Source organism: Gobius niger (assembly GCF_951799975.1).
Source record: "Gobius niger genome assembly, chromosome: 11".
NCBI lineage: Eukaryota > Metazoa > Chordata > Actinopteri > Gobiiformes > Gobiidae > Gobius > Gobius niger.
The window spans coordinates 1019456-1044437 of NC_136862.1; the positions used below are offsets into that span (position 1 = coordinate 1019456).

The following is a 24982-nucleotide window of genomic DNA, read 5'->3' on the forward strand; positions in this document are numbered from 1 at the left end:
GACCCGCGAAGGCAACACGAGGGTTTTAATATATAATAAAAACATAATAAAGCAGAGTTAAAGCAGTCACACAGACCGAGGTGATGGTCTCCGCTGACGCCACCATGTCTGCCAGCCCCGCGCTCATGATGTGCTCCTCCAGGTCCTTCAGCATCGGCTCGATCCCACTGGGAACCTTGTCCATGAGCGAGAACATCAGCTGCAGCTCTGAGAGAGAAACATCTGCATGAGCCAGAACATCAGCTGCAGCTCTGAGAGAGAAACATCTGCATGAGCCAGAACATCAGCTTCGTGGCGCAAGGCTAGTGCTAGGCTAGTGCATGTCTATGGTATCAGCTAGCCTGCATTAAACACAGTGTGACCCGCTCCACAGAGCACCTGAGTCACTGATAACACCAGACTAACCATATACATGTCTGAGTCCATAGAATCATTTAAAATAACTTATATCTGAGCAGCTTCAGCTTCGTGGTTGTATAAGCTACGCGGCGGCGGAGTGATCTGCGAGAAAATAGTCCCTCAAAATGTGATGCAGGTCAGTTATATTCCAAACATGACTCTATGGACACATGTATATGGTTAGTCTGGTGTTATCAGTGACTCAGGTGCTCTGTGGAGCGGGTCACACTGTTTTTAATGCAGGCTAGCTGATACCATAGACATGCACTAGCCTTGCACTAGCCTAGCACCACAGAACTCTTCAAATACAAGAACTGCATGAATTACAAACAAAAATCTATTATAGAAAACGCTCTCTCAATGGCCGCCGCCTGGGCGCCGCCATGTTTATTTCCCATACCGACTTTGAAGCTAAGCAGGGAAGTGCCTGGTTAGAACTGGGATGGGAGACCGTTTGGGAACACCAGGAAGCCGCGGTGCTGCGGTGCTGCGGTGCTGCTGTCCGAGGACAACCCGCTGTCACAAAAACGCGAGTGCACGAGATCTGACTGCCGTGCGTGTGTGCGCGTGTGTGTGTGTGCGTATGTGTGTGTATGTGTGTGCGTGCGTGTGTGTGTATGTGTGTGCGTGCGTGCCCAAAACCTGCTCAAACACGAGCCTCTAATCAAACGCGCTGCTCCGACTGATTTCTCCTCCGTGTGAGTAAAAGCGAAAATGAAACTACCCCTTAACGAGCGCATGGCCTGCACTGCGTAGTTTTTTTCTTCTTTTTTCCCGTTGCTGCTGCACCATTTGTTTTCTATTTTGCTTTCACGTATTGAGCCCAGAGGTACATTTTATTCTAAAGCAGCTTTGAACGCATTGCCAATTTTATTGTAAGGTTATAAATACTGTCTAACAACGATCATGAGGCTATTTCAGTTCAAAACCTACTTATTATTTTTTTTATTGTTCACTACCGTGATGCACCAAACCACGGGTCCTGCACCGTGAACCAAACCGTTAGAGCTGAACCCCTAATATGTATCAATAATTATTCCACTGTCTCTTGAATCCTGTTCCCCGACTTTAGCGAAAATATTGTCGTAGTTTATAAGAAAGGAGCACAGGTGCATCAAACACTCCAATTGCTGTTTGTTTGAAATTGTTTTTTGCATTCATTCTTTTGCTCATTTGTAGTGGCCATAGTTTTTGGAATGGGTTGGGAACCACTGGTCTACAGCTGAACTGTGTGACGGGTTGGACATTTCTTTGTAATCACTCATAATCTCAGAATATCAAATGTGGAGCCTAGCGAGGCCCGGCCGAAGGCCGGGTCTCACCTAGTATCTCCATAAATCAGCAACACTCTGGATAACTGGGAAATGAGGCCCTGTGTCAAACATCCTGAAACATCCCTTTAACATAAACATAAAGTGACCGGATCATCACAAATATGTTCAGTCGTTTCTTAAACTAAAATAAACTCTTGGCCTCAGCAGTGGTTATTTTATTTATTATGTTACTTTAGGTATTTGTATGTGCCACACCAGGATCACCAGGATCATCCCGACTTAAAGCTTTAAAGCTTTTATAGTTTATTTTTATCTAAATTATATGTTTTAAGTTTCATGTTGCACGACTGAACCGAGAAAACTCCTACTTTGTGAAGCTCAAACAATGGTAATAAAACTACAGGGCTTAAAGTGAAAAAAAATCCTGAGCCTGAACTTTCTGTGGCTCAACCAGGAGTTTTATCAATACTCCTTATCGATCCGGGACTTTAATGGTTCTCTTATCAGTACTTTAAAAGAAAAAAGAAAAACGTTAGAGGCTACTGTATATAGGCAATGTAGCCTAGGCCAATATTTTTTATTAAACTTTTTTATTACACATTTACTCTGCACTTGGACCTAATGTATTTCCAATTTGTGCAAACACTTAATATATGGGAGGTAAAATACAAGTATAGACCAAAATGTAAAGTGTAATATTTTTCAAAATAATCTAGTAAGTAAAGGATTAAGTGTCATACATGTTTGTTAATCAGGCTGTTGGTTAGATTTGGCTATAGCTCGTGGGACTGAGCCTAAAGGTTTTCCTTTAGGTTGCTCTAAAATAATGACCTGGAGCCACTTTCAGCTTGTGTCCAGTGGGACAACACCGGCTCCCACTGAACGTGTGCGCGTTCACGCCACTGTGTGCGTCGTTTGCGGAACAAATAGACTCGAATCGGGTATTTGTGATCTTGTGGTCGTTCTCGTGCACACCTGTCTCACCGCACACACCTGTCTCACTGCGCGCACGGCTGCAGAAGGAGGCGGAGCGGGGCAGGTGCGACACCGCGCTCTCATGCGGGGCTTTAGTGCTTATTTTAGCGCGGGTGATGCGACCCCGTTAGCCCGACTGTTCTCACAGAAACAGTAAATAATCTCACTGTGGATCAGTCGTAGAACCTGCTGCTCTTCGCCTCTTTATCCGATTCTCACTCGTCTGGTCATAGCGTCCATTTGGCAAAACTTAATCCATAACAAAAGTAGCTCCAGCATCCGCGTGGCAGTTGTTTTGGTTTCAGAGGAATCACGTAACAACGAGGCTGCGTGTGAGATGCATTCATGGACCGTAAGAAGTGCGGGAAACGCGAGTTTTTCATAAATGCGCGAAAAAACCGGACAAATAGTTTGCAGTCTGATACACTTTGCTTGCGCCAGAGGCCTCAGGCCGGAATACTTTAAGCCCTGAAACTAGTAATAAAACTCGTCTGATTTTCACAATTTTGGTCTCGTTTTTTCGTGTGCGTGTCCCCCGTGTCCCCCCTCGTGTCCCCCCGTGTTCCCCAGAGGAGTAACTCACTGTCGGTCTCGTTGTGCTTGATCATCCCGGGACACTCGGCCAGGATGGTTTCTTTGAAGGACGTCACCAGAGCGTTCACGCAGCACTCCATCAGCTGCAGCACAGACACAGCACAGTCAGCTCTGAGGACCTGCCCCCTGACCCTGCCATGTGACCCCTGACCCTGCCGTGTGACCCCTGACCCTGCCGTGTGACCCCTGACCCTGCCGTGTGACCCCTGACCCTGCCGTGTGACCCCTGTCCCTGCCGTGTGACCCCTGACCCCGCCGTGTCTCGCCCTAACACGTCCTTCAGGAACCTTCATGAGTAAATGCTATGGCTATAATCTGCTTTGGAACTTGGACATTTGTGTGAACGTCGTGGAGAGTGAAATGACCTCTTAACTCCCACCTGAACGGATCCCATTTTCTCCAGTTTGGCTTTACCCCAATCAAAAAGCTTCTTGGGGAAAAAGCACCAAAACAGCCACAAAAAATGAGAAGAAAACAAGGATGTAAACGCAACAGAAATGTGACAAAAACTCAACCAAAAAGTGCCGAAAATTCAACAAAAATGTGACAAAAATGTGACAACAATGTGACAAAAATGTGACAAAAATGTGACAAAAATTCAACAAAAATGTGACAAAAATTCAACAAAAATTCAACAAAAATGAGACAAAAATTCAACAAAAATTCAACAAAAATGTGACAAAAATGTGACAAAAATGTGACAAAAATGTGACAAAAATGTGACAAAAATGTGACAAAAATGTGACAAAAATTCAACAAAAATTCAACAAAAATTCAACAAAAATTCAACAAAAATTCAACAAAAATTCAACAAAAATTCAACAAAAATTCAACAAAAATGTGACAAAAATTCAACAAAAATGTGACAAAAATTCAACAGAAATGTGACAAAAATTCAACCAAAAAGTGACAAAATTCAACAAAAAGTGACAAAAATTCATCAAAAATGTGACAAAAATTCAACCAAAAAGTGACAAAAATTCATCAAAAATGTGACAAAAATTCATCAAAAATTCAACAAAAATGTGACAAAAATTCATCAAAAATGTGACAAACATTCATCAAAAATTCAACAAAAATGTGACAAAAATTTAACAAAAAAATGACAAAAACTCTGCGAGGACAAAGATCAGTTTTGTGGGTCTTAGCTTTCAAATGAGGTGTTCCACAGGCCTGTAGCCAGAGAGGACAGAAGGCATTGGCTGCTTCCGAAACGGGCAGATTGCTAAGAGCTCTTACGCCAAACCGGATGTGCGTCAGCGTCCGCCATGGCAAGTTGCTTCCGAATTGGTAAGTCAGTTAGGAAGTAGTTAGGAAAAGGAGCCTTGATGCTAACTATCATGGCCACTTTAGCATAGGGACCTCTGATGCTAACTAACCAGTGATTAGGAGCTATGTGCCATCCCACAAGCCACTGCGCCAAATCCCCCCACCCCCCCTCGCCCCCACCCTCGAGTGATTCATGCGCAACCACTGATGATTGACAGGAGCACATTTCATAATAAAAATAATAATAATAAAAAATTAAGATTCTGCACAAGCCAAACTTTATAAAAGTGATAAATCCATGTTGTCGTCCCCACAGCTCAGTCACATGTCAGTGTTAAAGAGGAAACTCAGTAAACGGATTAAATGCTTTTGTTTTCATTTAGTAGAAACTTAAGCCACTTGGATCATTTGCTTAATGTCGCTTTATGAAACAGCTGTTGAAATAAAATAACACTAAAGGGAAATGTTTGGATCATCTGGATTTGTTTTTCTCCTTAAATGTCTTTGTTTGGACACTATGTTGTTGTTGGACACTATACAGTAGGGGGCGACATGCACTTTTGTTTGGCCTGCACTCCACCAATAACTTTAAAGAAGAAGAAAAGCAGCTGTTGGTGATGTCACTTCCCTTTCCCCTGTTTAAGGACAGACGGATTGTGCAAATTCTGCTGAAGCTCTAGTTCACTAACTACATAGAGATCTAACAGTCGACCCCATGAAAGGTTAAGGAGTTAGTTGCTAGTGTTAGTGCTTAGAGGCTACAATTTGATGGTTTCGGATTGAGCCATTGGGTTTAGGCGGGTGGTAAGATTTACTCACGGCTTGTACGGAGTTACAGTCGCGCCGCGTCTCCAGGTATCGCAGAGCTCTCTTCTCTTCTTCTCTCAGCTTCGAGTCGGCCTGGACACAAGAACACGCACACGTATGTGAACACAAACCATAACACACGCATGTGAACACACGTTATAACACACGCTATAACACACGCTTTAAACCGTGTGGGACTGTAGTAGAATCTTCTATAGTTTTGTCATTAGTTTATGTTAAATACATCCGCCATTATGTGGGGTGCCGCAGGGATCCATTTTGGGATCCCTTTTATTCATATTGTATGACGTGTTTGTCTCTCAGTTTCTCACTTCGACACATGGACACGAGAAGTTAATTACATTACAAAGTATTTTTAACAGTTTAAAGTAAATCAACTTTCTAAATAAACCAAAACATAACTTTCCGCACAGAAGGAGATTATAAAGGGCCTCAAAGTTAGCGTGAGGGAATGATCATATTCAACATGTTTGTAGAAGAATAATGTGATCTGTTGGTGTAGTGCAGTTTATTTTAGTCATATTTTGTGACTGCATTAACCTCTTAACTCCCGCCTGAACTGAGAGCATTTTCTCCAGTTCAGCTTTACCCAAATCCAGTGTAACGCCTCATTTGAAAGCTAAGATCTACAAAACTCATCTAAATGGATAATTTTCCTCACGTCATCACATTTTATTTTACATCATTTTTTTTGGTATTCAACTCATTTTTTTTCTTCATTTTTTTAAATTTTTTGTCCCATTTTTGACATTTTTATCATTTTTTGTCACTTTTTTGTCACCTTTTCATCATTTTTTTTCATTTATTGTAATTTTTTGGTCAAATTTTTGTCATTTTTATCATTTTTTGTCACTTTTTTTGTCACTTTTTTTGTCACTTTTTCATCATTTTTTTCATTTTTTTTTTTTTGTCACTTTTTTCTCTTTTTTTTGGTCACATTTTCATCATTGTTTTCGTCTCAGTTCCGTCACTATTTTCTCACCTTTTTTCCAGAAGCTTTTGGATTGGGGTAAAGCCAAACTGGAGAAAATGTGCTCGGTTCAGGTGGGAGTTAAGGGGTTAAAAGCTGTTCATGAGACTAAAACTGTGATTAAAATGTCCAGATATTTTTGTCGAGCAAAATAAGACAAAACAAAAATGAAAAGAAGAAACTAAAATCATTCTGAAAGAGCCTCAGATTCTCTGGTCTGAGCTTCGTCCATGTGGAACGAGCTCCATAAAGAACCGTGACTAAATATGATCATAATAAATACTTCAACGCAAAGTCGACTAAAAAACTAGATCTCGACTAATTACATTACATTTACGTCAAAAGACTCAAACTAAATGAATATGTTAACACTGGTTTATCGAGTCGAGCTCAGGCTTTAGTTGATGCTTCATGTATGAAAACATATCTTTGTTTAATCTCTCCACACATGTACAGTTCATGGTTTGGTGCAATGTGACTTATCAAAATAAAATGTTATTAATACAAAACAAGTTCTAGGTTCTCTTCATCTGCTCCTCTTCTCATAAAATATAACATTATGACAGTATCTAATAGGGATGTACCGATCCGATATTCAGTGTCGGTATCGGTAGCCGATCAGGCTTTTTTAGAGTATCGGATTGGATCATGACTGGACGGGTCCGATACAAGACGGCCGTGAATCTGCGGCGGCTCCAGTCTGCAGGTTTACCGCACCACCGCGCTTCCAGAGTTTATCACAGCACAGCGGTAAACCTGCAGATGGAGCCGCTGCAGATCCAGGACCGCAGATTCACGGCCTTCATGCTATCGCTAAGCTAGGACACTGAATTTATTTATTTGATTTGATTTATTCTTATTTTTATGTCTTTCACATAAGTGCTCAGCTCTCGTGGGCTTACAAGACACATTTCAAAACAGAATTAAAACACCTGCTTCTGAAAAACTTCATCATATTTTTTTCCATCTTTTTTTGGGAGGGTATTCAACTCATTTTGTAACTTTTTTGTAATGTTTTTTAATCAATTTTTTTGTCATTTTTTTTGTCATTTTTTGGTCACATTTTTTGTCAAAGTTTTCTCACTTTTTTGTCACATCTTCATCATTGTTTTCGTCTCAGTTTTGTTGCTTTTTTTCACAGCTTTTTTCCAGAAGCTTTTGGATTGGGGTAAAGCCAAACTGGAGAAAATGTGCTCGGTTCAGGTGGGAGTTAAGGGGTTAAAATTCAAAGCTAAAGCCAAAACGTCTTCCATGTTTATGAAAAAAATACAACTGTTAAAACTAGTGGTAAAACTGGTAATATCCATAGGCAATAATATATCATGATTTACAGTATATTATATAAAAATCTAATAATACAAAAAGACTATCGGATCGGTATCGGCCAGATGAAGTGTCAAAAATATCGGATCGGATCGGGAGCTCAAAAAAGCGGATCGGTGCATCCCTAGTATCTAATGTTAATCTGTGACATATGTTTATGTATAAGTATGTGAATATGCAAAATGTTCTGCCTAAAGTTTTAAAGAGGGGGTGTTCTGCTTTAAAGAGGGGTGTTCTGCTTTAAAGAGGGGTGTTCTGCTTTAAAGAGGGGGTGTTCTGCTTTAAAGAGGGGGTGTTCTGCTTTAAAGAGGGTGTGTTCTGCCTTAAAGAGGGGGTGTTCTGCTTTAAAGAGGGGGTGTTCTGCTTTAAAGAGGGGGTGTTCTGCCTTAAAGAGGGGGTGTTCTGCTTTAAAGAGGGGGTGTTCTGCTTTAAAGAGGGGGTGTTCTGCCTTAAAGAGGGGGTGTTCTGCTTTAAAGAGGGTGTGTTCTGCCTTAAAGAGGGGGTGTTCTGCTTTAAAGAGGGGGTGTTCTGCTTTAAAGAGGGGGTGTTCTGCTTTAAAGAGGGGGTGTTCTGCTTTAAAGAGGGGGTGTTCTGCTTTAAAGAGGGGGTGTTCTGCTTTAAAGAGGGGGTGTTCTGCTTTAAAGAGGGCGTGTTCTGCTTTAAAGAGGGCGTGTTCTGCTTTAAAGAGGGCGTGTTCTGCTTTAAAGAGGGGGTGTTCTGCTTTAAAGAGGGCGTGTTCTGCTTTAAAGAGGGCGTGTTCTGCTTTAAAGAGGGGGTGTTCTGCTTTAAAGAGGGGGTGTTCTGCTTTTGTCAGTCCCATAGCACCAGTCTATATCACACTACAATGATGACAAACCTCCTGTCGGTCTGTAAATGCAGTAAATTAGAATAACTGCCTTGTATAAAATGTCTCTCTCAAAATGGCTGTAGTGAATGTCTTGAAATAGGCCTCTGTCTCTTTAAGAACCTCTGAGCCTTTAGACACGCCCCCTCCACACGCTGTCTGTGGCATCAGTGGGGAGGGGGTTCTGCTGAGGAGCAGTGGTTGGTTACTCGGCTCGGAGGCGTCTCCAGGAGGTGGGGGCGTTCCTAGGAGGACTCAGGCAAACCTATCCCTAAAATGGCCGCCATCAGAGTTTTTACAGATGACTCAGAAATACGTGAATGTGCCAAGGCAACACTTCAGCCATGTTTTTAATGAGGGAGTGACAGAATAACATGATGAAAAGCTTGGAAAAGGCCATTTTGCAGAATACCCCCCCTTTAACAAGTTGTAATGTTTTGTTCAGATGTTCTGGCGTCCCTCACCAGGAGCTACGGCCAATCAGAGACTCAATACAGAGGAACCCTTCACCCCCCCCCTCTAAAGCCTGACCGGCCACTACTCAAACCCCGAGAATCAGAGCTGGATCCGTCTGCATCTTCATGAGACTCACGTATTTCATGTAGTTCTGCACGCCGTTCTGCTGCAGGTAGGCGGGCGCCTGTGTGCGGTAGAACCTCTCGGTGGAGTCCATGTAGGCCTTCTCGAAGTTGTCTCTGTAGATCTGCAGCTTGTCGTCGGGGTTGGAGCACAGGTTCACTGCGGGACACAGGGTTCAGACGCTCAGAGAGGAACGTCATGTTGTTTTCAATAGTTTAAGTGTAGTGGTTTTGTAAAGCCCAATATCACAACAGAAGTCCCTCACAGCTGCTCCAAACATCAAGGCAATAAAACAGAGCAATACATATGATAATTAAAAGTTCAGGTGAATCCAGGCAAATATAATGTCCAATAGGAGGTGGCGACGAGCGGCGTGGGCGTCCCCCGTCCTTAGACTCTCCAGCACGGCGAGGAAAAACTCAAAAACCCGGCAGGAGAAAAGAGAAACCTTGGGGAGAACCACAGGAGGAGAGATCCACTCCCATGGACGGACAGGCTATAGAGACCCAGGGCCGAAGGATCCCTCAGCAGACGGGCCGAGATCACAGACTGTCCAGTACCAGTCCTTTAACAACACTCGGTGTACGATACCGATACCGATACCGATACCGATACCTGGACGATGCTTTATCAACAAATCAGGTTCATCTCCAGTGTCAAGAAATGTGGGTAAAATGTTGGGAGAAATTGTGGTAAAAACAGGTTAAATTGTTAAGGATGGGCCGACACCACACGCTTGTGCTCATTCATGAGGTCCCGATACCACCTGCTGTGTGTCGGGCGCTCCTGTAGGAGAGAAAATAACAATACAATACAATACAATAAGACTTTATTACAGACGACACTCCCTAAACCAGAGTCTGAGCTGGATTTAACCAGAGCTAAACGTGTGCATGCTCCGTCCACACCAAACTCGTTTTGGCGCCTCCAAAGCGTCAGGTTTACATTTAAAATACATGGAGGACGCGCCTCCGGGGGGCGTCAGGAGGTCCCGCAGCGCCTCACGCGCCTCCTCTGCGGCGCGTTTTGAGGTTTTTCGCGCTTGGTGAGCGTTTGACGCCTCCAGGGCGTCGAGCGCGGCCGACGCTCGAGTTGGGAAATGTTGAACTTTTTGGCGAAATTCGCGAGCGTCGACCAATCAGGAGCTTTCTCCCCACAGTGACGTTGTAGCTGAGCCACCGGGGCAGATTCTACGCCGGCCCCACAGATGTAAACAAGTCACAAGTCACGGACGTAGCTTCACTGTGAACCGGAGCTACAGCCGCTCTGGGACTTTTTTTTTTTAGAAAGACACATCAGTGCTTCTTTATCTAAACACCAGGATTAAAAGCGGCGGAAGTACCGTTGAAAGCGACTCTCGTCCGAGCGCAGCTCCTGGAGCAAATGGTGAAACTCGCCAAACTGAGAACGCCTTCGGACGATCTCATGAATCCAGACACGGCGCCGACGAGCCCGTAGACGACGTTGTCTGGCTTTATGAAGCAATAACAGCCAAGCCACTCTCTCTATGTCATCCATGTTGATAACTGATAACTGACAACGGCAACAGACATGCTCCTCCCAACGCGCTCCACGACCACGCTCTTGACGCGCGTCGAGAGCGTCTTGACGCTTGGTAACGAGCGTCTGACTTGAATGAGCACAGGCGTCCAACAACGGGCGTGACGCGCGTTTGTGACGCCCAAATCGAGTTTGGTGTGGACGGAGCATAATGATGCTAATGATGCTAATATGGCTAACTAGCCGCTAACAGTTCTGGTGATTCTTACTCCGTTTTATGCCCAGGGCCTTATTCATCTGAAAAACTAACCCAGCGACTAAAAAATCCCAAATAAAGAGATCCAGCATGTTTATATTGAGCCAAAATGCTGAAGCTTCTGGATAAGTTTCTTTAAACACAGGAGAAAATCCAGACGGAGCTGAAGTAAAGGAGAAAAGAGACATTTATCTGCAGTAATAAGTAGCATCTCAGTACTGTTAAATACAAATACATACATGAATAAAGAGCTTTAGGGCCTGAGCTGCTCTGTCTGTGATGGACAGAGACAGAAACATTAAACTGTTTGATTCTGATGGAACTTCTCCTAAAAGTTTACTTAAGGGTGAGGGAGTAAATGAAGTCATTCCAAAGCGCTCTGCAGGAAAGGTCGGCCTGTAAAGTGCTCTGCAGGAAAGGTCGGCCTGTATAGCGCCCCCTTCAGGCGTCTCACCGTAGGATTCTCTGACGCCGATGACGAGCTGCGAGTCGAAGGCCTCTCCGAGCCGCTCCGCGTGGACCAGCTTCATGGCGCTGTCCTGCAGACGGTTCTTTATGTTGGAGAAGATCGACTCGTTCCACGTGTCCAACATCAGCTGGAACCAGAGGACACACGGGTCAGGAGAACCCTCAGAGGACAGGAGAACCCCACACACAGGTCAGGAGAACCCTCAGAGGTCAGGAGAACCCCCCACACGGGTCAGGAGAACCCCCCAGAGGTCAGGAGAACCCCCCAGAGGACAGGAGAACCCCCCAGAGGACACACGGGTCAGGAGAACCCCCCAGAGGACAGGAGAACCCCCCACACGGGTCAGGAGAACCCCCCAGAGGACAGGAGAACCCCCCAGAGGTCAGGAGAACCCCCCAGAGGTCAGGAGAACCCCCCAGAGGTCAGGAGAACCCCCCAGAGGTCAGGAGAACCCCCCAGAGGTCAGGAGAACCCCCCAGAGGACACACGGGTCAGGAGAACCCCCCACACAGGTCAGGAGAACCCCCCTCTGTGATGATGTGAGACGCCTGGGGCCACCATGATGATGTCTGAGGGCCGCATTTGTCCCCCGGGCCGCACTTTAGGCACCTTTTCTTTCATTATATGAAGCTCTTCCTCACATGTTTTTAGCCCCTTTTACTTTTGATTTAGTTTTTAGGAGGAGATTATATGTTTCCTGCAGATTTTAGTCCCAGTTTTGGCCTCATTAACCGGTTTGCTGAGTGTCTCTCCCTCAGACCCTGTGCTGAGCGTCTCTCTCAGACCCTGTGCTGAGCGTCTCTCCCCCTCAGACCCTGTGCTGAGCGTCTCCCCCTCAGACCCTGTGCTGAGCGTCTCTCCCCCTCAGACCCTGTGCTGAGCGTCTCTCCCTCAGACCCTGTGCAGAGCGTCTCCCCCTCAGACCCTGTGCAGAGCGTCTCTCCCTCAGACCCTGTGCTGAGCGTCTCTCCCCCTCAGACCCTGTGCAGAGCGTCTCTCTCTCAGACCCTGTGCAGAGCGTCTCCCTCTCAGACCCTGTGCTGAGCGTCTCTCCCCCTCAGACCCTGTGCAGAGCGTCTCTCTCTCAGACCCTGTGCAGAGCGTCTCTCTCAGACTCAGACCCTGTGCAGAGCGTCTCTCTCTCAGACCCTGTGCAGAGCGTCTCTCTCAGACTCAGACCCTGTGCTGAGCGTCTCCCCCTCAGACCCTGTGCTGAGCGTCTCTCTCCCTCAGACCCTGTGCTGAGCGTCTCTCCCCCTCAGACCCTGTGCTGAGCGTCTCTCTCCCTCTCAGACCCTGTGCTGAGCGTCTCTCCCCCTCAGACCCTGTGCAGAGCGTCTCTCCCTCAGACCCTGTGCTGAGCGTCTCTCTCCCTCAGACCCTGTGCAGAGCGTCTCTCCCTCAGACCCTGTGCTGAGCGTCTCTCTCCCTCAGACCCTGTGCTGAGCGTCTCTCCCCCTCAGACCCTGTGCTGAGCGTCTCTCCCTCTCAGACCCTGTGCTGAGCGTCTCTCTCTCTCAGACCCTGTGCAGAGCGTCTCTCTCAGACTCAGACCCTGTGCTGAGCGTCTCTCCCTCAGACCCTGTGCTGAGCGTCTCTCTCCCTCTCAGACCCTGTGCTGAGCGTCTCTCCCTCAGACCCTGTGCTGAGCGTCTCTCTCCCCCTCAGACCCTGTGCAGAGCGTCTCTCCCTCAGACCCTGTGCTGAGCGTCTCCCCCTCAGACCCTGTGCAGAGCGTCTCTCTCCCTCAGACCCTGTGCAGAGCGTCTCTCCCTCAGACCCTGTGCTGAGCGTCTCCCCCTCAGACCCTGTGCTGAGCGTCTCTCCCCCTCAGACCCTGTGCTGAGCGTCTCTCCCCCTCAGACCCTGTGCTGAGCGTCTCTCTCCCCCTCAGACCCTGTGCAGAGCGTCTCTCCCTCAGACCCTGTGCTGAGCGTCTCTCTCCCTCAGACCCTGTGCTGAGCGTCTCTCCCTCAGACCCTGTGCAGAGCGTCTCTCCCCCTCAGACCCTGTGCAGAGCGTCTCTCCCCCTCAGACCCTGTGCTGAGCGTCTCTCCCTCAGACCCTGTGCAGAGCGTCTCTCCCCCTCAGACCCTGTGCAGAGCGTCTCTCCCTCAGACCCTGTGCTGAGCGTCTCTCTCCCTCAGACCCTGTGCTGAGCGTCTCTCCCTCAGACCCTGTGCTGAGCGTCTCTCCCCCTCAGACCCTGTGCTGAGCGTCTCTCCCTCAGACCCTGTGCTGAGCGTCTCTCCCTCAGACCCTGTGCAGAGCGTCTCTCCCTCAGACCCTGTGCAGAGCGTCTCTCCCCCTCAGACCCTGTGCAGAGCGTCTCTCCCCCTCAGACCCTGTGCAGAGCGTCTCTCCCCCTCAGACCCTGTGCTGAGCGTCTCTCCCTCAGACCCTGTGCTGAGCGTCTCTCTCTCAGACTCAGACCCTGTGCTGAGCGTCTCTCTCCCTCAGACCCTGTGCTGAGCGTCTCTCCCTCAGACCCTGTGCTGAGCGTCTCTCCCCCTCAGACCCTGTGCAGAGCGTCTCTCCCTCAGACCCTGTGCTGAGCGTCTCTCCCCCTCAGACCCTGTGCAGAGCGTCTCTCACCCCCTCAGACCCTGTGCTGAGCGTCTCTCACCCCCTCAGACCCTGTGCTGAGCGTCTCTCCCTCAGACCCTGTGCTGAGCGTCTCTCACCCCCTCAGACCCTGTGCTGAGCGTCTCTCACCCCCTCAGACCCTGTGCTGAGCGTCTCTCCCTCAGACCCTGTGCTGAGCGTCTCTCCCCCTCAGACCCTGTGCTGAGCGTCTCTCTCCCCCTCAGACCCTGTGCTGAGCGTCTCTCTCTCAGACTCAGACCCTGTGCTGAGCGTCTCTCTCCCTCAGACCCTGTGCTGAGCGTCTCTCCCTCAGACCCTGTGCTGAGCGTCTCTCCCCCTCAGACCCTGTGCTGAGCGTCTCTCTCTCTCAGACCCTGTGCTGAGCGTCTCCCCCTCAGACCCTGTGCAGAGCGTCTCTCCCTCAGACCCTGTGCTGAGCGTCTCCCCCTCAGACCCTGTGCAGAGCGTCTCTCCCTCAGACCCTGTGCTGAGCGTCTCTCCCCCTCAGACCCTGTGCTGAGCGTCTCTCTCTCTCAGACCCTGTGCTGAGCGTCTCCCCCTCAGACCCTGTGCAGAGCGTCTCTCTCTCTCAGACCCTGTGCTGAGCGTCTCCCCCTCAGACCCTGTGCAGAGCGTCTCTCTCCCTCAGACCCTGTGCTGAGCGTCTCTCCCCCTCAGACCCTGTGCAGAGCGTCTCTCCCCCTCAGACCCTGTGCTGAGCGTCTCCCCCTCAGACCCTGTGCAGAGCGTCTCCCCCTCAGACCCTGTGCTGAGCGTCTCCCCCTCAGACCCTGTGCTGAGCGTCTCCCCCTCAGACCCTGTGCAGAGCGTCTCCCCCTCAGACCCTGTGCAGAGCGTCTCTCCCCCTCAGACCCTGTGCTGAGCGTCTCCCCCTCAGACCCTGTGCTGAGCGTCTCTCTCCCTCAGACCCTGTGCTGAGCGTCTCTCCCTCAGACCCTGTGCTGAGCGTCTCCCCCTCAGACCCTGTGCAGAGCGTCTCCCCCTCAGACCCTGTGCTGAGCGTCTCCCCCTCAGACCCTGTGCTGAGCGTCTCCCCCTCAGACCCTGTGCAGAGCGTCTCCCCCTCAGACCCTGTGCTGAGCGTCTCCCCCTCAGACCCTGTGCTGAGCGTCTCTCTCCCTCAGACCCTGTGCAGAGCGTCTCTCCCCCTCAGACCCTGTGCTGAGCGTCTCTCCCCCTCAGACCCTGTGCAGAGCGTCTCTCTCTCTCAGACCCTGTGCTGAGCGTCTCTCCCTCAGACCCTGTGCTGAGCGTCTCCCCCTCAGACCCTGTGCTGAGCGTCTCTCCCCCTCAGACCCTGTGCTGAGCGTCTCTCCCCCTCAGACCCTGTGCAGAGCGTCTCTCTCTCTCAGACCCTGTGCAGAGCGTCTCCCCCTCAGACCCTGTGCTGAGCGTCTCTCTCCCTCAGACCCTGTGCTGAGCGTCTCCCCCTCAGACCCTGTGCTGAGCGTCTCTCCCCCTCAGACCCTGTGCAGAGCGTCTCTCCCTCAGACCCTGTGCTGAGCGTCTCTCCCCCTCAGACCCTGTGCAGAGCGTCTCCCCCTCAGACCCTGTGCTGAGCGTCTCTCTCCCTCAGACCCTGTGCTGAGCGTCTCTCCCCCTCAGACCCTGTGCAGAGCGTCTCTCCCTCAGACCCTGTGCTGAGCGTCTCTCAGACTCAGACTCAGACCCTGTGCTGAGCGTCTCTCTCTCCCTCAGACCCTGTGCAGAGCGTCTCTCTCCCTCAGACCCTGTGCTGAGCGTCTCTCAGACTCAGACTCAGACCCTGTGCTGAGCGTCTCTCTCCCTCAGACCCTGTGCTGAGCGTCTCTCCCTCAGACCCTGTGCTGAGCGTCTCTCCCTCAGACCCTGTGCAGAGCGTCTCTCTCCCTCAGACCCTGTGCTGAGCGTCTCTCCCTCAGACCCTGTGCAGAGCGTCTCTCTCCCTCAGACCCTGTGCTGAGCGTCTCTCCCTCAGACCCTGTGCAGAGCGTCTCTCACCTTGCGGACGATGCTGTCCTCCATGCTGGACTTCTTGTTGCTGCCCTGCTTGTCTCTCTCAGACTCAGACCCTGTGCAGAGCGTCTCCCCCTCAGACCCTGTGCTGAGCGTCTCCCCCTCAGACCCTGTGCAGAGCGTCTCCCCCTCAGACCCTGTGCTGAGCGTCTCCCCCTCAGACCCTGTGCAGAGCGTCTCCCCCTCAGACCCTGTGCAGAGCGTCTCCCCCTCAGACCCTGTGCAGAGCGTCTCTCTCTCTCAGACCCTGTGCTGAGCGTCTCTCTCCCTCAGACCCTGTGCAGAGCGTCTCCCCCTCAGACCCTGTGCTGAGCGTCTCTCCCTCAGACCCTGTGCTGAGCGTCTCTCCCCCTCAGACCCTGTGCTGAGCGTCTCTCCCTCAGACCCTGTGCTGAGCGTCTCTCCCCCTCAGACCCTGTGCTGAGCGTCTCTCCCTCAGACCCTGTGCTGAGCGTCTCTCCCCCTCAGACCCTGTGCTGAGCGTCTCTCCCCCTCAGACCCTGTGCTGAGCGTCTCTCTCTCAGACCCTGTGCTGAGCGTCTCCCCCTCAGACCCTGTGCTGAGCGTCTCTCTCTCAGACCCTGTGCTGAGCGTCTCCCCCTCAGACCCTGTGCTGAGCGTCTCTCCCTCAGACCCTGTGCTGAGCGTCTCTCCCCCTCAGACCCTGTGCTGAGCGTCTCTCCCCCTCAGACCCTGTGCTGAGCGTCTCTCTCTCAGACCCTGTGCAGAGCGTCTCTCTCCCTCAGACCCTGTGCTGAGCGTCTCTCCCCCTCAGACCCTGTGCTGAGCGTCTCTCCCCCTCAGACCCTGTGCAGAGCGTCTCTCTCCCTCAGACCCTGTGCTGAGCGTCTCTCTCCCTCAGACCCTGTGCAGAGCGTCTCTCTCCCTCAGACCCTGTGCTGAGCGTCTCTCTCCCTCAGACCCTGTGCAGAGCGTCTCTCTCCCTCAGACCCTGTGCTGAGCGTCTCTCCCCCTCAGACCCTGTGCTGAGCGTCTCTCCCCCTCAGACCCTGTGCTGAGCGTCTCTCTCTCAGACCCTGTGCAGAGCGTCTCTCCCTCAGACCCTGTGCAGAGCGTCTCTCACCCTCAGACCCTGTGCTGAGCGTCTCTCCCCCTCAGACCCTGTGCTGAGCGTCTCCCCCTCAGACCCTGTGCTGAGCGTCTCTCTCCCTCAGACCCTGTGCAGAGCGTCTCCCCCTCAGACCCTGTGCAGAGCGTCTCCCCCTCAGACCCTGTGCAGAGCGTCTCTCTCCCTCAGACCCTGTGCAGAGCGTCTCTCCCCCTCAGACCCTGTGCTGAGCGTCTCTCTCTCTCAGACCCTGTGCTGAGCGTCTCTCTCCCTCAGACCCTGTGCTGAGCGTCTCTCTCTCAGACCCTGTGCTGAGCGTCTCTCTCTCAGACCCTGTGCTGAGCGTCTCTCCCCCTCAGACCCTGTGCAGAGCGTCTCTCCCTCAGACCCTGTGCTGAGCGTCTCTCCCTCAGACCCTGTGCTGAGCGTCTCTCTCTCTCAGACCCTGTGCAGAGCGTCTCTCCCTCAGACCCTGTGCTGAGCGTCTCTCTCTCAGACCCTGTGCAGAGCGTCTCTCCCTCTCAGACCCTGTGCTGAGCGTCTCTCTCTCAGACCCTGTGCAGAGCGTCTCTCTCTCAGACCCTGTGCTGAGCGTCTCTCTCTCTCAGACCCTGTGCTGAGCGTCTCCCCCTCAGACCCTGTGCAGAGCGTCTCTCTCTCAGACCCTGTGCAGAGCGTCTCTCTCTCTCAGACCCTGTGCAGAGCGTCTCTCTCTCAGACCCTGTGCTGAGCGTCTCTCCCCCTCAGACCCTGTGCAGAGCGTCTCTCCCTCAGACCCTGTGCTGAGCGTCTCTCCCTCAGACCCTGTGCTGAGCGTCTCTCCCCCTCAGACCCTGTGCAGAGCGTCTCTCTCTCAGACCCTGTGCTGAGCGTCTCTCTCTCAGACCCTGTGCTGAGCGTCTCTCCCCCTCAGACCCTGTGCAGAGCGTCTCTCCCTCAGACCCTGTGCTGAGCGTCTCTCTCTCAGACCCTGTGCTGAGCGTCTCTCCCTCTCAGACCCTGTGCAGAGCGTCTCTCCCTCAGACCCTGTGCTGAGCGTCTCTCTCTCTCAGACCCTGTGCTGAGCGTCTCTCTCCCTCAGACCCTGTGCTGAGCGTCTCTCTCCCTCAGACCCTGTGCTGAGCGTCTCTCCCTCTCAGACCCTGTGCAGAGCGTCTCTCTCTCAGACCCTGTGCTGAGCGTCTCTCTCTCTCAGACCCTGTGCTGAGCGTCTCTCTCCCTCAGACCCTGTGCTGAGCGTCTCTCTCTCAGACCCTGTGCTGAGCGTCTCTCTCTCAGACCCTGTGCTGAGCGTCTCTCCCCCTCAGACCCTGTGCAGAGCGTCTCTCCCTCAGACCCTGTGCTGAGCGTCTCTCCCTCAGACCCTGTGCTGAGCGTCTCTCCCCCTCAGACCCTGTGCAGAGCGTCTCTCTCTCAGACCCTGTGCTGAGCGTCTCTCTCTCAGACCCTGTGCTGAGCGTCTCTCCCCCTCAGACCCTGTGCAGAGCGTCTCTCCCTCAGACCCTGTGCTGAGCGTCTCTCTCTCAGACCCTGTGCTGAGCGTCTCCCCCTCAGACCCTGTGCTGAGCGTCTCTCAGACTCAGACTCAGACCCTGTGCTGAGCGTCTCCCCCTCAGACCCTGTGCTGAGCGTCTCCCCCTCAGACCCTGTGCAGAGCGTCTCTCCCTCAGACCCTGTGCTGAGCGTCTCTCTCTCAGACCCTGTGCTGAGCGTCTCCCCCTCAGACCCTGTGCAGAGCGTCTCTCCCTCAGACCCTGTGCTGAGCGTCTCTCAGACTCAGACTCAGACCCTGTGCTGAGCGTCTCTCTCCCTCAGACCCTGTGCAGAGCGTCTCTCTCTCCCTCAGACCCTGTGCAGAGCGTCTCTCTCCCTCAGACCCTGTGCTGAGCGTCTCTCAGACTCAGACTCAGACCCTGTGCTGAGCGTCTCCCCCTCAGACCCTGTGCAGAGCGTCTCCCCCTCAGACCCTGTGCTGAGCGTCTCCCCCTCAGACCCTGTGCAGAGCGTCTCCCCCTCAGACCCTGTGCTGAGCGTCTCCCCCTCAGACCCTGTGCTGAGCGTCTCCCCCTCAGACCCTGTGCTGAGCGTCTCTCCCTCAGACCCTGTGCTGAGCGTCTCTCCCCCTCAGACCCTGTGCTGAGCGTCTCCCCCTCAGACCCTGTGCTGAGCGTCTCCCCCTCAGACCCTGTGCAGAGCGTCTCCCCCTCAGACCCTGTGCAGAGCGTCTCCCCCTCAGACCCTGTGCTGAGCGTCTCTCCCTCAGACCCTGTGCTGAGCGTCTCTCCCCCTCAGACCCTGTGCAGAGCGTCTCCCCCTCAGACCCTGTGCTGAGCGTCTCCCCCTCAGACCCTGTGCAGAGCGTCTCCCCCTCAGACCCTGTGCTGAGCGTCTCTCCCTCAGACCCTGTGCTGAGCGTCTCCCCCTCAGACCCTGTGCAGAGCGTCTCTCCCCCTCAGACCCTGTGCAGAGCGTCTCTCCCCCTCAGACCCTGTGCAGAGCGTCTCTCACCTTGCGGACGATGCTGTCCTCCATGCTGGACTTCTTGTTGCTGCCCTGCTTGCCCATCAGAGTGATCTCCAGTTGGCAGAAGGGTTTGGGCAGGATGTCACACTGGGTGAAGAACTTCCTCCACTCCACGATGTAGGCTTTGAGCAGCGCCGTGTCGTCCTGGTGACTCAGCACCCGCTGCAACAGGGGGCGGAGTCAGGTCAGGGGGCGGAGTCAGGACAGGGGGTGGAGTCAGGACAGGGGGCGGAGTCAGGACAAGAGCGGAGTCAGGACAGGGGCGGAGTCAGGACAGGGGCGGAGTCAGGACAGGACAGAGTCAGGACAGGGGGCGGAGACACAACAGGGGGCGGAGTCAGGACAGGGGCGGAGTCAGGACAGGGGGGGGAGTCAGGACAGGCGGTGGAGTCAGGACAGGGGGCGGAGTCAGGACAGGGGTGGAGTCAGGACAGGGCGGAGTCAGGACAGGGGGTGGAGTCAGGACAGGGGTGGAATCAGGACAGGGCGGGAGTCAGGACAGGGGGCGGAGTCAGGACAGGGGTGGAGTCAGGACAGGGGGCGGAGTCAGGACAGGGGCGGAGTCAGGACAGGGGCGGAGTCAGGTCAGGGGGCGGGGTCAGGACAGGGGGTGGAGTCAGGACAGGGGGGAGTCAGGACAGGGGCGGAGTCAGGACAGGGGCGGAGTCAGGACAGGGGCGGAGACAGGACAGGGGGCGGGGTCAGGTCAGGGGCGGAGACAGGACAGGGGTGGAGTCAGGACAGGGGCGGAGTCAGGTCAGGGGGCGGAGTCAGGACAGGGGCGGAGTCAGGTCAGGGGCGGAGTGAGGACAGGGGGCGGAGTCAGGACAGGGGAGGAGTCAGGACAGGGGCGGAGTCAGGACAGGGGGCGGGGTCAGGACAGGGGGCGGGGTCAGGACAGGGAGTGGAGTCAGGACAGGGAGTGGAGTCAGGACAGGGGTGGAGTCAGGACAGGGGTGGAGTCAGGTCAGGGGGCGGAGTCAGGACAGGGGCGGAGTCAGGTCAGGGGCGGAGTCAGGACAGGGGGCGGGGTCAGGACAGGGGGCGGGGTCAGGACAGGGAGTGGAGTCAGGACAGGGAGTGGAGTCAGGACAGGGGTGGAGTCAGGACAGGGGCGGAGTCAGGACAGGGGGCGGAGTCAGGACAGGGGCGGAGTCAGGTCAGGGGCGGAGTGAGGACAGGGGGCGGAGTCAGGACAGGGGAGGAGTCAGGACAGGGGCGGAGTCAGGACAGGGGGCGGGGTCAGGACAGGGGGCGGGGTCAGGACAGGGAGTGGAGTCAGGACAGGGAGTGGAGTCAGGACAGGGGTGGAGTCAGGACAGGGGTGGAGTCAGGTCAGGGGGTGGAGTCAGGTCAGGGGGTGGAGTCAGGACAGGGGGCGGAGTCAGGACAGGGGGCGGAGTCAGGTCAGGGGGCGGAGTCAGGACAGGGCGGAGTCAGGACAAGGGGTGGAGTCAGGAGAGGGAGTGGAGTCAGGACAGGGGCGGAGTCAGGACAGGGGCGGAGTCAGGACATGGGGCGGAGTCAGGACAGGGGGCGGAGTCAGGACAGGGGTGGAGTCAGGACAAGGGGTGGAGTCAGGACAGGGGCGGAGTCAGGACAGGGGGTGGAGTCAGGACAGGGGGCGGAGTCAGAACAGGGGGCGGAGTCAGGACAGGGGGTGGAGTCAGAGTTACATCACATATATTACATACATACATTATTAGGAAACCAGTTCTAGAAATCTATAAAAAATCTATAATATAAAACGGAATCGCGGGATGGGCGGGGCTTAAGTGGCGGAAGCGCCTCTAAGGAGGCTGAGGGGCCTCTACAAGGAGGCTGAGGGGCCTCTACAAGGAGGCTGAGGGGCCTCTACAAGGAGGCTGAGGGGCCTCTACAAGGAGGCTGAGGGGCCTCTACAAGGAGGCTGAGGAGTCTCTACAAGGAGGCTGAGGGGCCTCTACAAGGAGGCTGAGGGGCCTCTACAAGGAGGCTGAGGGGCCTCTACAAGGAGGCTGAGGGGCCTCTACAAGGAGGCTGAGGGGCCTCTACAAGGAGGCTGAGGAGTCTCTACAAGGAGGCTGAGGGGCCTCTACAAGGAGGCTGAGGGGCCTCTACAAGGAGGCTGAGGAGTCTCTACAAGGAGGCTGAGGGGCCTCTACAAGGAGGCTGAGGGGCCTCTACAAGGAGGCTGAGGGGCCTCTACAAGGAGGCTGAGGGGCCTCTACAAGGAGGCTGAGGGGCCTCTACAAGGAGGCTGAGGAGTCTCTACAAGGAGGCTGAGGGGCCTCTACAAGGAGGCTGAGGGGCCTCTACAAGGAGGCTGAGGGGCCTCTACAAGGAGGCTGAGGGGCCTCTACAAGGAGGCTGAGGAGTCTCTACAAGGAGGCTGAGGGGCCTCTACAAGGAGGCTGAGGGGCCTCTACAAGGAGGCTGAGGGGCCTCTACAAGGAGGCTGAGGGGCCTCTACAAGGAGGCTGAGGGGCCTCTATAAGGAGGCTGAGGGGCCTCTACAAGGAGGCTGAGGGGCCTCTATAAGGAGGCTGAGGAGTCTCTATAAGGAGGCTGAGGGGCCTCTATAAGGAGGCTGAGGGGCCTCTACAAGGAGGCTGAGGGGCCTCTACAAGGAGGCTGAGGAGTCTCTATAAGGAGGCTGAGGGGCCTCTACAAGGAGGCTGAGGGGCCTCTACAAGGAGGCTGAGGGGCCTCTACAAGGAGGCTGAGGGGCCTCTACAAGGAGGCTGAGGAGTCTCTATAAGGAGGCTGAGGGGCCTCTACAAGGAGGCTGAGGGGCCTCTATAAGGAGGCTGAGGGGCCTCTACAAGGAGGCTGAGGAGTCTCTATAAGGAGGCTGAGGGGCCTCTACAAGGAGGCTGAGGGGCCTCTATAAGGAGGCTGAGGGGCCTCTATAAGGAGGCTGAGGGGCCTCTATAAGGAGGCTGAGGGGCCTCTATAAGGAGGCTGAGGGGCCTCTACAAGGAGGCTGAGGGGCCTCTATAAGGAGGCTGAGGGGCCTCTATAAGGAGGCTGAGGGGCCTCTATAAGGAGGCTGAGGGGCCTCTATAAGGAGGCTGAGGGGCCTCTACAAGGAGGCTGAGGGGCCTCTATAAGGAGGCTGAGGGGCCTCTATAAGGAGGCTGAGGGGCCTCTACAAGGAGGCTGAGGGGCCTCTATAAGGAGGCTGAGGGGCCTCTATAAGGAGGCTGAGGGGCCTCTATAAGGAGGCTGAGGGGCCTCTATAAGGAGGCTGAGGGGCCCCTCCTGTATTTACCCGAGCGCTATAGTAAGTGATAATATAAGTTCTAATAAACCCTCTGTCCGTGACCCTATTGTACATGTTTCTTACGGCTTGTGCTTGTTTGATGAAGTCTAAGATGTCCTCTTTCAGGGCCTGGTGGATTTTCGCTGGACCTTTGTCGTCCCAGAGACAAACGGCGTGGACGTCACTGCAACGGCACAGAGCACAGGGAGCTAGTGTACATGTTTCTTTAAGAGGACCATCCTGCCCATGTGATGAACACAGGGGAGCTAGTGTACATGTTTCTTTATTATGAGCACAGGGGAGCTAGTGTACATGTTTCTTTATTATGAGCACAGGGGAGCTAGTGTACATGTTTCTTTATTATGAGCACAGGGGAGCTAGTGTACATGTTTCTTTATTATGAGCACAGGGGAGCTAGTGTACATGTTTCTTTATTATGAACACAGGGGAGCTAGTGTACATGTTTCTTTATTATGAACACAGGGGAGCTAGTGTACATGTTTCTTTATTATGAACACAGGGGAGCTAGTGTACATGTTTCTTTATTATGAACACAGGGGAGCTAGTGTACATGTTTCTTTATTATGAACACAGGGAGCTAGTGTACATGTTTATTTATTATGAACACAGGGAGCTAGTGTACATGTTTATTATGAACACAGGGGAGCTAGTGTACATGTTTATTATGAACACAGGGAGCTAGTGTACATGTTTATTATGAACACAGGGGAGCTAGTGTACATGTTTCTTTATTATGAACACAGGGGAGCTAGTGTACATGTTTCTTTATTATGAACACAGGGGAGCTAGTGTACATGTTTCTTTATTATGAACACAGGGAGCTAGTGTACATGTTTATTTATTATGAACACAGGGAGCTAGTGTACATGTTTATTATGAACACAGGGGAGCTAGTGTACATGTTTATTATGAACACAGGGAGCTAGTGTACATGTTTATTATGAACACAGGGGAGCTAGTGTACATGTTTCTTTATTATGAACACAGGGAGCTAGTGTACATGTTTATTATGAACACAGGGGAGCTAGTGTACATGTTTCTTTATTATGAACACAGGGAGCTAGTGTACATGTTTATTATGAGCACAGGGGAGCTAGTGTACATGTTTATTATGAACACAGGGGAGCTAGTGTACATGTTTCTTTATTATGAACACAGGGGAGCTAGTGTACATGTTTCTTTATTATGAACACAGGGGAGCTAGTGTACATGTTTATTATGAGCACAGGGGAGCTAGTGTACATGTTTCTTTCAGAGGAATGTGATTCTCAGACGTTGTGCTGAGTCAGGGTCACTTCCTGTTGTGTAAAGTGTTTCCTGTTCACAGAGTCAGACCTGAGCATGAACATGATTATATTATTTGACATTTCCAGTGCGGCGCTTTTACATCCACTTTAACCTCTTAACCCCCGCCTGAACCCAGAGCGTTTCCTCCAGTTCAGCTTTACCCAAATCCTGTAGGCCAGTGTAACGCCTCATTTGAAAGACCTACAAAACTAAATGGATCTTTTTCCTCACGTCAGATTTTTTTTCAGTACTTTTTTTCTTGGGCAGTCGACTCATTTTGTCTTAATTTTTGTCATTTTTTGTCAATTTTTCATCCATTTTTTGTCACTTTTTTTGTCAATTTTTGTCATTTTTTTGTCCATTTTTTGTTCATTTTTTGTTCATTTTTTGTTCATTTTTTGTCAATTTTTTGTCACTTTTTCGTTCATTTTTTTCTCAATTTTTTGTCACTTTTTTGTCACATTTTTGTCATTTTTTTTCAATTTTTGTCTTTTTTTTTTCAATTTTTTGTCACTTTTTTGTCACATTTTTGTCTTTTTTTTTCTTCATTTTTTGTTCATTTTTTGTCATTTTTTTGTCACTTTTTCGTCCATTTTTTGTCCCTTTTTTGTTCATTTTTTGTCCATTTTTCATCAAATTTTTGTCACTTTTTTGTCACTTTTTTGTCACTTTTTTTGTCAATTTTTGGCCATTTTTTGTAAATTTTTCATCCATTTTTTGTCACTTTTTTGTCAATTTTTGTCATTTTTTTTGTCACTTTTTAGTAATTTTTTGTCAATTTTTTGTCAATTTTTGTTCATTTTTTGTTCATTTTTTGTTCATTTTTTGTCCATTTTTCATCAAATTTTTCTCACTTTTGTCAAATTTTTTGTCCATTTTTTGTCACTTTTTTATAAATTTTGTGTCACTTTTTTGTCACATTTTTGTCATTTTTTGTCCAATTTTTGTTCATTTTT

The 24982-nt window shown here is 51.6% G+C and overlaps 1 protein-coding gene across 2 annotated transcripts in view; it reads right to left on the reverse strand.

The window, feature by feature from the left end:
* Nucleotides 1–24982, reverse strand: part of LOC306969982 (cullin-5-like) — a 61141-nt gene that overhangs the window by 31914 nt on the left and 4245 nt on the right. Inside the window, exons 3-9 of one of the 2 annotated variants that reach the window (XM_079565794.1) lie at nt 22803–22902; nt 19460–19636; nt 11266–11407; nt 9069–9214; nt 5331–5411; nt 3232–3325; nt 77–207 (exon numbers count right to left, since the gene is read on the reverse strand). In XM_079565794.1, the coding sequence (XP_079421920.1) occupies nt 77–207; nt 3232–3325; nt 5331–5411; nt 9069–9214; nt 11266–11407; nt 19460–19636; nt 22803–22902 (871 nt within the window). Of the gene's footprint in view, nt 1–76; nt 208–3231; nt 3326–5330; nt 5412–9068; nt 9215–11265; nt 11408–15867; nt 15913–19459; nt 19637–22802; nt 22903–24982 lie in introns of those variants that run through there. The other variant, XM_079565795.1, reaches the window with a different exon arrangement.